The sequence below is a fragment of the Ooceraea biroi genome, chromosome 4, assembly GCF_003672135.1.
Source record: "Ooceraea biroi isolate clonal line C1 chromosome 4, Obir_v5.4, whole genome shotgun sequence".
NCBI lineage: Eukaryota > Metazoa > Arthropoda > Insecta > Hymenoptera > Formicidae > Ooceraea > Ooceraea biroi.
The window spans coordinates 865,664-878,776 of NC_039509.1; the positions used below are offsets into that span (position 1 = coordinate 865,664).

At 44.9% G+C, this 13,113-nt stretch overlaps 2 protein-coding genes and 1 long non-coding RNA gene across 4 annotated transcripts in view; 1 reads left to right on the forward strand and 2 right to left on the reverse strand.

Annotated features, from left to right (window-relative positions):
- LOC105283613 (cyclic AMP response element-binding protein A) overlaps positions 1–5,955 on the reverse strand; it is a 26,267-nt gene extending 20,312 nt beyond the window's left edge. For both annotated transcript variants that reach the window (XM_011346513.3, XM_026968726.1), the window contains exons 1-2: positions 5,447–5,955; positions 2,117–2,339 (exon numbers count right to left, since the gene is read on the reverse strand). In XM_011346513.3, the coding sequence (XP_011344815.2) occupies positions 2,117–2,182 (66 nt within the window). In that variant the 5' untranslated portion in view covers positions 2,183–2,339; positions 5,447–5,955. The remainder of the gene's footprint in view (positions 1–2,116; positions 2,340–5,446) is intronic.
- Positions 5,956–6,063: 108 nt separating this feature from the next.
- On the forward strand, positions 6,064–7,931 carry LOC109611262. The gene is made up of 2 exons (XR_002193599.1): positions 6,064–6,277; positions 7,336–7,931. It is a non-coding gene; the product is annotated as an uncharacterized LOC109611262 (long non-coding RNA).
- LOC105283612 (transcription factor VBP) lies at positions 7,903–11,839 on the reverse strand. Its single transcript, XM_020033072.2, has 5 exons — positions 11,271–11,839; positions 10,437–10,511; positions 10,027–10,330; positions 9,465–9,931; positions 7,903–9,374 (listed from the first exon to the last, which is right to left on the reverse strand). Exons 3-5 carry the CDS (start codon positions 10,202–10,204, stop codon positions 8,796–8,798), a joined length of 1,224 nt encoding a protein of 407 aa, XP_019888631.1. The 5' UTR covers positions 10,205–10,330; positions 10,437–10,511; positions 11,271–11,839; the 3' UTR covers positions 7,903–8,795.
- Between the last annotated feature and the right edge of the window lie 1,274 nt (positions 11,840–13,113).

Genomic DNA, 13,113 nt, shown 5'->3' on the forward strand with positions numbered 1-13,113 from the left:
ACCGAGTGTGAAATATCACAATCGGCTTTTGAAAGATAGCGACCTTGGGGACTTCTTGAATGATAATTCCATTAAAAAATGAAATGTCATTCAGCTCAAAATGTGAGAAAAAAAATGTTACTTGATGCTTCGAAAGTGTATCCTCGTGAAAAATTCATATTCATTATACATAAAAAAATTGTTTTCGAGCACCGATGATTCTTCGGTTGGTGTTTGTGGAGAGTAACCGAACTGTGACGATACGCACACGTGTACTCGCATACACGTAATATCGAAGAACGCAAACTGCAAAATAATAATTGCCGGCGCTGTTGCGCAAGGAAGTCCTTCGCAAAAAAAGGAATCCATCACGCGCGACGCGATCAGCGAGCCTGCGAAATTAACTCGCGCCTCCGGGACGATTGTATTTACCACGATCGGCGATTGAATCTATTTAATCGACATGATCGATTGGACACCGGCGACCTTCTTGCGGCGAATGATAAAAATACCGGTTAGTTCCGTCACCACCGCGGGGACCCGCGGAATTACTTGGCGAACACGTGAAACGACGGGCGGGCGATAAGAGGAACAATAACTAATAATAAGCACACGTCCGGCGCGGAGCGTAAAATGCAACGACTGCATATGACTTGGCGCCCGCGCGAAACGCATTACGCGAATTGATATTTATTAAGCGAGAAATGTCGTTCCTCTCTCTCTCTTTCTCGGATGATAATCGTGGTGTAATCTCGCGAACGAGGAATTGAATTGTCGACAATCCGTATTGCACCGTGTGCAACGAGAGAAAATTAAGAGAGAGACCCCGGCGCGAAGGGGTCGAAGGCACGACGTCCCATTTTGCGCGCTAATAATCGAAGGTAAGGACGCACGTTGCGGCTAATGAAAAGCGCATATGCGAAAGCATTGTTACCGTCACGATCACGCAACGGCCGCTGAAAAATGGTTTCCGTCGCGTTTTGCAGGACGGTGGATGGATAGGCGAGGGCCACGTGGAACAGACGCGGCCCGATACCGATGGAAGAATTATGAATGTTACGAAACATCTTGACGTTTGTGCTACTATGCTATCATGTAAATTCGTCGGTTGTTTCCTCGTTATTTCGAGCTTAATTAGCGCAAATTGCAAAAAAGTCGGTCGATGTGGTTACGAGTGCGATGACAAATGGTAACGCGTTAGATGCATATGCGGGCACATGATAATTATTATTCAATGTTCAGAGACTGTCGTGCGTTTGCTACCTGAACCAAATATGTCAAGTAAATTAAAAAGACAGCAGTTCTAACCAGAAATGACAAAAGTTAATTTTGATGTCGAATTGAAATTTATTTTAATCCATTTTAATTTCGTTGTCCGGTTACAATTTTAATAGTATTTCAACTGTTTACCATATATTGAATATTAAAAAGTGGCGAATATATGGCGTTTCAATATCGAACGTCACACTTGTTATCAAGAAACGTGCAAGAAGCGGGAATGCATTTTTCAATGACACTTAGTCGATAAATTTGATAAATGCACGCGTGTGCAAGTATTTGTCGTGTTCGACATAAAAAGAGGATTATAAAACTTGTGGAATAGCCATCCCGGGAATGGCGTCGTAAAATAGATACCTTTTGCAAACTGCAACCTTATTCCTCTATTTCTACCGGATGTTACTCGCTTAGATGACACATGACAGATGACGATATTCATAGTCCAGAGACACATTTTAATGCGCTAGTAATATGGTGGCGGTATTACGGGCCGTTGGTTATCCGTCTGGATCTGACACGCATATTTGAATGCTAGAACAGTGCGGAGGATTGCGGACGTGCGGTCCTCGAAAGGACGTAGGCGTCCCTACGACGCAGTACAAGCTTCCTTTCGTTTGCGATCGCAGACAAGCACTTTCTATACGTGTTACAGGAGTAAGAGGTTCGCGATTGTCAGTGAGATGTAGCGGAGGCATACATATACCGGGTGACGCTCGTAAAGTCAAATTTCGATGGACCGCATGTTCCTCGTTGCAACAAAATTTATTCGACGTTTGTACCAAATTTTTTACTTAATCGTATGTCTTTTTTTATTTTTTCGTAGAATAGAAAAGGATTTGCATGAAGATGGTGCACTCACCGGCTCAGACAAATAGGACTCCCACAGTTCCCTGAGGTCGCCCGTTCCCACGTCGTAGAATGCCATGATATTTCGTTTCCCTTAGCTTTCCGGTAGGATAAGACGTCGTCGGTCAGAAGAACATGGTACACTTGCCCATGAAGGACGAAGAAAATTAAAGCGCCGACATGCTGTCGCCACGAGCGTCCAGCATCCTTCGATGATTTCACAGAACCGTTGGCATCTAAAAGCGAAAAACGTTTCAGAAATAACGGGTAAATTGATATTATTCGCTATTACGAACATTGTTCGTATTTATCACCTGAACGTGGAAAAATAGATGCACGGAGAAAGAAATCCGCAAATCTATCGTTTTACATTTTCCATCTATCACTTTATATTTAGCACCACAATCTCTCTCCTCGATTATACCGTTGTTACGGATACAAGCGCATTATTCAATTTTATTATACACTCTCTTTCACTTTCGGTGTCTCCCGGGATTAAAATACAATCTTTCCATTTGTGGAAAAATGGAGAAAAATAAATTCAGCCAGTGATTCAGCCAGCATCAGATGAGGAGACGTAAGAGATAAGAGCAATGTCGTGTTTTTTGGAATATATAAATAGGACAAGGAGAGGAAAGAAAATATCTAGCCAGAATGCAAAGAACGTATAAGCCGCACGTGCGATAATACACGCACGCTAGGTTTATGTAAGCATCATTAAAAGATCTAGCCGGACGTTGGATGCTGATCAGTACGTAGGGATATTGATAGAAACAAGCGCGACTTATATATATATATATATATATATATGTATATTAGTAATATATGCACGTGCACATCCGTGACCTGAGTGCCGCGTGCGGTATCATGCGCGGCATTATCTGCCGCGGCCGGTTTTGCGTTTAATGCCTTTTGTCCTATATTACGAGATGATGCACGACTGCATCACAGGTCGCGGCGCGAGCTTCTAACGAGTTCAATGGACCTGTCTTTACGGGCTAAGTGTACCATCCACGGGAGAGAGGCGGAGGATGTTACGATTGCTGCGCGATAACGCAGACGATTGCAGACGACTGAAACGCGAGAAAAGGGAGGACGTTAAAACTTTTTATATCTAAATTTTATATCTGCAGTTGAATGGCGGAAAAGAGTGCAATACTAAAGATATTAAATTATGATTAAATTATGATTCCTCGTTTTTTTTGCGTCTATAGATAATATTCTATATAATCTTATATAAAACTTATATCTTTTTATATAAAACGTAAAAACTAAAAATGACGTAGAATTTTTCAAGCATGTATGAATGGCTACAATTAATATTTCTGAGATCTTATATTAATGTCAGGTATTACTAATAATTTGTAGGTAATAACCGGATATATTAATTGAAAAGTGTCCAAGAGCACAACAAATAAAGTTCAATTGAATTGCTTTCCACATGTATAAATACAAATGTTTAAAAATCGCAGCAGAGAAAACTATTTCGAATATGCTGAAAATTCTGAACAATCTCATTCATCGTCAGAAAAAAGAATTGACTGCCATATATACATATATGCGACATAAATTTCTTTTTCTCAAATCTGATCTCTTTTATCTCCGCCATAGTTTTCTCTTCATAAAATTTTTCCTCAATTTTTCCTCAACTTTCTTTTATAAAAAGCTTCACACATGAGAGAAACAAAAACTCAAGTAACTTTATTATAGAAAAACTTATGTATTGGAAATTGCATTATTGCCGCAAGGATTAGACGCACGTTGCAAATGCGCCGCGATCGTGCTGCGGAATATGATCGCAAGGATAATTGCAGAATACAGTTATTGATCCAGCATCGTTAACGTGCGTAAATGAAATATCAGAGACGAAACAGTTATATACACCAAACAGTTATATATACCAAATTGCTAATTATTCTACGATGCTAAACGACGTAAATACAGTTATTCTACTCTTCCTTCGAATGCGCGAATTATTCGAAAGTTATTCGGAGAATTATTGTCAAATAAATTACATTTATCAATGAAACGATAGAAATCATCGTTATCTCGTACTTTTATATCGCAATGATAAAATAGTGAGCTTACTTCTGCACAATATGGTATCGCACCATTCATAATAATAACGTAACAATTCTATACTTAATATTCGTGTCACCGTGTATATCGCATGTCGCGTTACGTTATTGCTATCGAAGTTATTCTTAAAAAATATTCATTTCCGAACGTATCAATACAATATCACTTTCATGAATAAACCGGAAGATCCGCTGATAAGCGGCTCTCGATATTCGCATTCGAGCGCGATTTTTCCAGTCTCCTTTTTTAGTCTGCACAATTTTTGCATGCGTTTTATCTCGCGATATATTTTCCATATTTTCTTATCATTTCCTTTCTTTGTTTTTTTGCTTGTTTTTGATAAAATACTGTTTCGTGCGAATGCCATTTCCACGATATTGTGACTCGAGCGACCTTTCGACTCGCGACCAGTTCCGCGCAATCGATATTAATCAGAACTGTTAATTCAAGAAAAGAAGAAAAGATACCCGCGTGAATTGGTGAACAAGGATGCTACTTCGCGTGTTATCATACGCGCAATTTGCGTAATAACGACGAGCACGTGAAGTGGGCTTATCGCGTACACCGTAAAAGCCGAAAAGAGCGTAGATACCGGTTTCACTTAGTTTAATGAGTTTTATCGAGACTACGAAAAAAAAGACTAAGGGCACGGTGAAAGAGAGCTCCGTTTCACCGTCAGTATGCGCGACTGGAACTCGGCGCATCGCGGATGGAGAACCGCGCGAGTCTGAAGATCCTCCGAACGTTGAAAGTAACGGGCACTTTTACCCAATTCTACCGTCGAGAAAATCGCAATCCCCCTTCGATCGCGAGTAAAACAGTTCTCAAGATCCCACAGAGAGAAAGAGACTCATCCGGTGAGCTCCATCAATCGCTGAGTAGGTTCCACATTCCATGCGCGCTACATCACTCGCCAGATGGATCGGCGTCTGAAAATCTCCCGGGAGCACGTCGCGCAATTTCTCGAGTGGCTGCAGCATTCGCTCATCGCAGTGACCCACGCGCGCGACGATAAATCCGGTCGATGCAATTGGAGCGCACCAGATGGAACGGAGTGCCGGCACGGCGCGTGCACGTGCACCGTAGCCGCACTGCCATCATCGTCATCGTCGTCGTTGTCGTCGTCGGTTGCCGCGCGCCGCCGCGGCCGTCGAGTAGCGGTACCAGCTTGGTACCGCGCAGAACGGGGATATTAAGAAAAATAAAAAAAGGAACAGGAAAAGGAGGGGGAGCAGGAAAAGATCGCGCGCGTGCGGTTACTCACCAGATCAGATCAGAGTAGATCAAAAAAGAAAATCTCTCTCGCTCGCCGACGGACTCGCCACCCGATGGAAAATCACAGGGTGGTGCAACTGGTTCGTTCGTTCGTTGTAATAAGGCACAGCACACTACACCGATCGCGAGCGGAGTCAAGTAGTCGTACTCGCGGCCCGTACCGTACGATGCACCGGGCGGCAGTGGCGGCGACCGTAGGCGCCAATGAACGCGCGAGGAAAGCGGGACAAGCGGGATCGATAGCCAACACCCGCGCACCTACGAGCTACGAGCCGAAGCCGCACCAATCGCGACTGGTATTTCGCAAACGCGCACGCATGCACGCACGCATGTATGCACGCTCGCACGCACGCATGCACGCACGCACTCACGCACGCACGCACGCACGCACGCGTGCGTGTTATCGATCTTTTCGAATGGCGCGAACTCGTCGTCAGCGCCGAACCGGATCTGGCGAACGGAGAAGCGACGTTCACAGGGTACCGTCAAGCGGATGCACGCGCTACGACGTCCTCCGCGTGAATGTGCGACCGGGCGGCTGCACGTGCTGGCGCCGCGAGGCACTTCAATCGCCGCCGCTCGACCAATCGCGGCGAACCACCTGTTACCATCGTACTGAGCTATCAGTCGACGGGGAACGGCCGCTCTGCGCGCGCAGTCTTATCAGTCGCTTCGCGCGCTGCCGGGACGGGTTTTCAAAATGCGCGGTCCATGAAAGCCGCGCGGAAGAGCTCACGGTTCGTGAGAAAAATCGGGAAGTTTTCCAGACGGTGTGAACTGATAAATACGATGGGGAACATAATGGGGAATGATAAATAAGGTGAGGAAAAGTGGGAGCGAAGTCGTGATTCAACGGTGAAGCTTAAAGCCGCTTCTCTTCATTTTTCTAACTCTCGGCACGAAGACGTGATTCATTTGTGCTCCGATTCGTAAAGCAGAGTCGAATACTGCAGCATGATGGCGGTTCTGGATAATAATAGCGTGCTAGGGACTAATAGGCCTAACGGTATGCGGGTGCAGAAAGCAATGCGGGCAATCGATGCACGCACACACGGCCGGTCGCATTGAAATATGCACCAGTTGATTCTGTTGAGGCGATATTCCGACCCCGATGAGAACGCTCAAGTATCGCTTACAATATTCATTTGGCACTTTACACTTTGTACACTTTGTTCGCGTCCTCTCTTTATTGGATATGCAACACTACTGAGGGTCAACTATACTTCCTTTCAACCGCGGATTCTTTGATCTTGCGAATCGATTTTTTTCTTTTTGGAAATTCGAACTGTAATATTATCTTTCTCAAAATTCTTCAAATTTTTGTGTCAAGTATTTCAAGCTCAATCTTGAATTTGTTATAATTAAAGTTTATTTTGATTCTTTCTTGTTTAAAGAATTATATTTTGTTTTATGTCAATAATTTGGAAATGCGATATAAAGGATTTTTTATTTTAAGATTTCTACTAACTGAAATATATCAATGTCTCGGCGTCTTTCCTAAAGACGAAGTTGACTGATGGAGAAAGGCCAAGTTTGTTATACATATGCGCGCTGACTGTGTGCTTTGTACAGCTTTGTTGAAAGATCCGATATAGAATTATTATTTGCGCGCTTGGCAACTGAACGTGCCAGAACGTGCCCCCTAGTTCTACATGATTACCTGATGCAACATGTTTACATTTGTTGCATCAAAGACAGAGAATCGAAGTTGCATCGTCATTCTATCACTTCGACAAATACCCAATGAGAATGTGTAGCCGGATGATTCACGGACTCGCGTCGTCGTCGAATTTGTATATCCCTGACGTGTCGTTAATTACGCCGATTCATCACGCACATCACGATGAATACAATTTGCGCATCTAATTGTAAGAGAAGTACGCGACGGAGAAGAAAGAGACGCAACGCTGAGATCTCCGCAACGCCGGATATTCAATTAGCGGAAAGAGGCCTCAGCTTCTCTGCCCGCCAGCCGCTGTCTGTAGCCGCCCTCATTGGAAGAACACTTCGATGATGTTTTTGCAGATGTGTTCCCGTGTCGCAGCCAGCGACAGAAATTGTCCCGCTGACCCGTCTACGCTTCGAATAAAATTACGGCCGTTGCGTGCACGGCAGAACGATATTTAGCCCGGTCTGTTTGCCACCGATGTCTCACCAATGTCATGTCACTATCGATTTTGCAATTATCTTACAGTACAGTCTAGTCGTGTTCATGTATCGGTGTGCTTGTGTCCCCCGTAATAGTTCCTAGTCTAATAATATCCGAACGAACGATCTATCGTGAATGTCTCGCGTGTCATGACTTTCGACGCGACTTTCGCATGGAACCTGTATCGCATTCGCGGACACCATCATATGGGACACCATCGTTGCTTACTATTTTTTACTATTTTTGCGGCCCTCATTTTAGTGACAATGTGGAACGAAGCATAAAACGGCTTGGTCTTTCAAAATAAAGCTTTTATTAGATCTGATTTTTACATTTCGTATCAGTATCATCGAGTCCACACCAGTAATAGTAGAAAACTGTGTATCACCAATTACATTATTATCGCCTCACCGCGACTGAATTCTACATGCATGCTTTTGTATTTTATTTTTTAATCATTTCCTCTTTTTTCGTATCAGGTACAATACAAGGCTGAACAAAATATACACCATACGATTTTGTTCGAATGAAAATCTTCTCGATAACGATATCATTTGGATTATCATTTGGAATCGTATGTCTGCTCGTCGCTCATATAGTATCCTCTTTCCAATGTATACAAAATAACTTATAATGTATATATACATATATATATACATATATATATATATATATTTATATATGTGTATATGCGTATATCTGTGTATGTGTATTTGTATATGTGTTTAAGATATATTCTATATCCGGTGTCTCTCATTATAGCAAAATAAACTCTTGCTTAATATATAGTATCTCCGTGTACCAACATACAGCAAGCCACAAACGTTGCATTCTTATTATGCATTGCAGCGGCGTACAATTAGTTTATTGCTTGTCCGCGAGTACCTTAGTTCAGGACAATTAAATCTGCATAAAGATATTAGATACTTGTGCGGGAGACGCAATCGCAAATTGATATCTCTCGATAAAACAATATTAAAAAGTATCAAGCTTTTAGGGATGCCGTTGATCCCGCGTAAAGATCAATCAAGATAAATAAATCAGCAATTTAAAAGTCCGCGTAACGCTCGCATGTTAAAAGGACATCGCGCGCGGATGGCGCATGCAAACAACGAAAAAGTGTAAAATAGTTATAAATAGATTACGCGCAGCAGCTCGAGAAGGACGTCTAGATCTTGAGTAACGCGTATTAGAACTCCTTCTTTAAAGCGGATCGTAGTAATGCGCTGCGCATCGACGTTACCAGCTTCTCCAGCTCCTCGACCTTCATCTTCAGTATCCTGTTGTCCCTCTCCAGCTTGATCGCCCTCACAGTCATCTCCGACTCCTTCGCTTTCTTGTTCATCCGTGATCTCCGTGAGGCCTCGTTGTTCTTCTCCCGACCCTCTCTGTACTGCGACAGAGCGACGTCTTCCTCGGATTCGCTCTCGTAATACCTCTTCCTCCCGCTTTTCTCCCTCTTTGTCCTAGTGATCATGATCCTCTCCTTTTCTTTATTGCTGCTGGGCATCGTTTTGATTCTCTCCGACCTGCGCGATGATATTATAGGAGTTTCCAGCGAGGACGAGGTCACCGTCGACGACGCGCGGGTTTCCATTCTTCGTCGGGTCGGCGGCATCGGTTCGTTGATCTCCGTCTTCACCTTCGTGGACACAGGCGGGAATGCAGACGACGACGATGATGACGGTGCCGTCGTCGTGTGCTGCCTGACTTTCAGTATCGCCGACGAATCGGTGGAAACGCTGCCCTCCGGTGAACGTATCTCGTCCTGCAATATGGGAGTCAATTTTACCGAAATGAAAAACCGATCACTGACGGATCTCACTGACGATAAAACGTCTGTAGTCGATCGACTTACTTCCCAAAGGTACGACAACAAATCAAACGAGTCCGATCCGGTGGTTTCGATCGTACGAAGCTCGTCCCACATCTCCTGCTGGTTCACAATGGCGTCGAGCGAAGGTGTCGGGCAAGCGTAATCGCTGCTCTTTCTTGCACGATACTCAGATTGGATCGATGCACCAACATCCGCGTTATTATGTTGCTTGCTCGATGAGGTGCTCGTAGAAGCTGTAGACTCGGGCGACATCAACCACGAGCTGGTCGCGTTATTCTCTTCGTTATAAGTATTATATCCTTTTCCGTTTTGTTCGTTGGCCAGTTCCGACGGAGATAGCAGCAGGTGATTGTCACCTGATTCTTCAATCGTCTTAACGTTATCCATCCTTAGATCCCACTTCTCATCGTCAACCGTACTCTTCAAATCCTTCAATACCTTTTTCTCTTCTACAGTCGAAATGCCCTCGTTACCCTCGTATTTCGTACCTGGAACATGACGAACCGTGTTGAATACCGTTGATTATACAATACGGTATACCTTTTTATATTCCAATTAAATTTATTATTTTTTTTATACTTACCTGATAGTTTAAACGGAGTCGATTCACCTATATGAAAATGACCCTGGAACGTGTCCATGCACCAACCGCTCAGATCCTGAAAGTCCTCCTCCCAAGTGCAGAATGTGTCCTCTTCTTTTGTCGAGGTTGCCTTTGTGCGTGGGAATACCCAGGGCTCCTTTAAAAGCTCGGACTCCATCGTCGGGCTTAGCAGAGGTAGAGTCTCCACCTTCGTCGAGGTAGCAGCCCCTTCGTCCAGTGGCCGCGATCTCACGCCACGAGTAACAGATAACGGATGCTGCTGTCGGTTGCATGATTTTGATACCTGAAATCGCATTTTTTCCTCAGAATCGATTCGTCTATCTTGTCCATGATGTGGCATCCTATTGTCTCCAGGTCTTGCCTCGGGATCCATCTCGGACAGTACTTACGTTAGGAACACCTCCTTCCTCAACTGAAATGTTGCTGGTTGTTAGACGTCCGTAGATGGGAGGGATTTTGGAAGCCTGAAATATATATATAATCGCAATCAGTTCAAGCGTCAAGGTTTATTAAATAATTTTAATAAATATAAAATTTTTTTGCTGTATCAATAGTATCATTTTGTGCAAATTTCTGTGATATTTCCATTTATCTGCATTGTTGCTTCTCAAGGATCGTATCGATAACAATACCGAGAAATTCAGAAAGCCATTACGATTTGATCATATACACGTAATCTGATAAACGGTATCAAATCACGTTCCTTTTCATCCTCTCTACATATAGATCGACGAGCAATAAACAAAATAGTAATTTGTCATGATAACATCGTGTTATGAAAGGATTAATCCCACTTTACGCATTAAGAGATCGTTATCAATCGCGTGCTCAAGATATTCCAGGAATTTGGCACTCTTCCTTATAAGTCCTCCACTAAAGTCGGAGTTGATTGCCGCTCAGTGAAGCACCGCACCGAAGCGTGATCCGCGATGTATCTCGCGCGCAATTGCACTTAGTCATCTCTAAGCCGTCTCGAAATCTTACATCACGACTTCCTACCACGCGACTTATCTTATCTCTCCCCGCATCATCTTTTTTTTATTAACAATTGCATGTCATCCGCAAATATGTTGTCGCGCGAAACGTTTTATCGTCATCGCGAAAAATTCCGCGCGAGCCCTCCCGATCCGGCGCGCGCTTGCGGTGCGTAAACTAAGGCGCAGTTCTTATCTTGTCGCAGCGTTATATATACATATACATCGCTTTGCAAAAATGCAACTTACGCACGCGGTTTTTCCGCGGCTTATCGGGCGGCCGGATAAGGCGCACTGCGGGAAAAGCGATAGTCAGCCGAGCTGGTAGACTGGTAGACCGGTTACGTAACGCCAGGACGTCCGAGCGCATGTGACTCCGATTTTCGCGTACCGGTGCGACGTTACATCATTCCGCGGCATCTCCGCGGAAATTCGGGATCCGACGCGAGCCCGAGCACGTCGCGTATGTGCGTCGCGACGCAAAAGCCTCGCCGGGAACGCTCTTGAACGTGGGGGAGACGACTATATCCGCGCGACCCGAAAATATATAGAGCGACGGGCGGCGCGCCGACGACGACGACGACGTCAACACGACGTCGCGCGCTCCAATCGATTCCCCGCGACTACGCAGCAGCTTTTGTCGAGCGACGGCGCGGACGACGACGTGCGTTCTTCCCGGCGGCGATTCGCGGATATTCGCACCTGTTATGCGCGCATCCGCCTCCTCGATCCGACCGATTACGTAACGAGCGCGCGAATCGTACACGCCCGCACTCGCAGCTGCACGAAGCGCGAAATCGCGCGCTCCTAGAATGATTACTCACCCTCCCTGAAACGATCAGCGTCGATGTACCTTCCACTGGGGCTGGGTTGAAGGATTGGAAACGATCAGGAACTCGATCAGATTTCCGTGTCACGGTGGCACCGAGAAAACAAACTGATCCGTCACTCGCTGCTCTCGCGCGATCGATGTGTCAAACTCAGGTGGACGTGTGTGCGCGCTGCGCGTATTACTTCGTGCGGTCGGTTCGATTGTCGCCCAAGAAATGCGGCCGGAGTGGCGGCACTACCGGGTTAAAGCGCGTCATCGGGACGGCATACGGGAGCGCGATCCGCGAATACCGCCTTGGATGTCGACACCATCGGCGAATCCGAGCGACCGTGTGCTCACGCCCGGCGAATCCGGTCGAGACGCGGCGCCGTCGCGGCGCGTCGTCCTCGAACACGTCATGTGTGGAATTCGAGACGATAATCTCCGGGAGTCGATAATTTATTTTCCACTACAGTTACTTCGAGACGCGCGTCTTTTTTCGTTTTTTCAGTTTTTATTTTTGCATGCGACGCCTTGCCGGTCATTACACCGCACCGGAGCGAGTCGCAGCGAGTTGCTGCAGTCGCTACAGTCGCTGCAGTTACTGCAACTGCTACAGTTGCTGCAGCTGCGGTCTAGCAAATCACTCCTAAAATTTTTTGTTCGATATCCCAGGTTTTGCCGGCTTGTTTATGCACACAGCTTTATTTGACAAAAATATACCGTTGCATAAGTTGTAGGAAAAGTAGTTGCTGCCAGTTTAGATTCCAGCGATGGAATCGGAACGTGCGAAACTAACTGCGAAAATTTTCGGCCGGAGAAAGTACGACGATTGGATGCAAGAATGATCGTTTCCTGTCGAATAGCAGAGCTAGCAACGCAAACGTGCGTTCGTGTGTGTCGTCGCGCGGGTGAAAGCGGATTTTCAGCGAACGAAAGGCTTTTAATTATACTTTTATATTCGTGAGTCATTCTGCTACCTCGTCTCTTTTAACTGTAAAATATATTTCCTCGTGTATGCATAAATATATGAGAGAAACGTGAGAAACATAAAAAATATTTTATAAAAAATGTTAAATTGTTAGAAGAAAGGACAAAACATTGCAAAAATAAAAAATCGTTGTTGAGGTAAAATGCAGTTGATGCAAAATGCAGATACGGTATTGCAGCTGCGAAGTTGCTGCTCCAATAAGTGCATCGTTCCGCGTTATCGTGGCTCGATGCAGCCAATTACTCATCGCTGGTAGCACTGTACGCTGGTAGCTAGATGGAGTTGCAAGT

What these genes read in the sequence shown, in the direction of transcription:
- LOC105283612 (XM_020033072.2), bottom strand. Translation starts at nt 10,204, where the DNA reads ATGGAGTCCGAGCTTTTAAAGGAGCCCTGGGTATTCCCACGCACAAAG. An exon ending in GACTCCGTTTAAACTATCAG is followed by an intron (nt 9,932 to 10,026) that starts GTAAGTATAAAA and finishes GTCATGTTCCAG; the next exon opens with GTACGAAATACGAGGGTAAC. An exon ending in TGTTGTCGTACCTTTGGGAA is followed by an intron (nt 9,375 to 9,464) that starts GTAAGTCGATCG and finishes CCCATATTGCAG; the next exon opens with GACGAGATACGTTCACCGGA.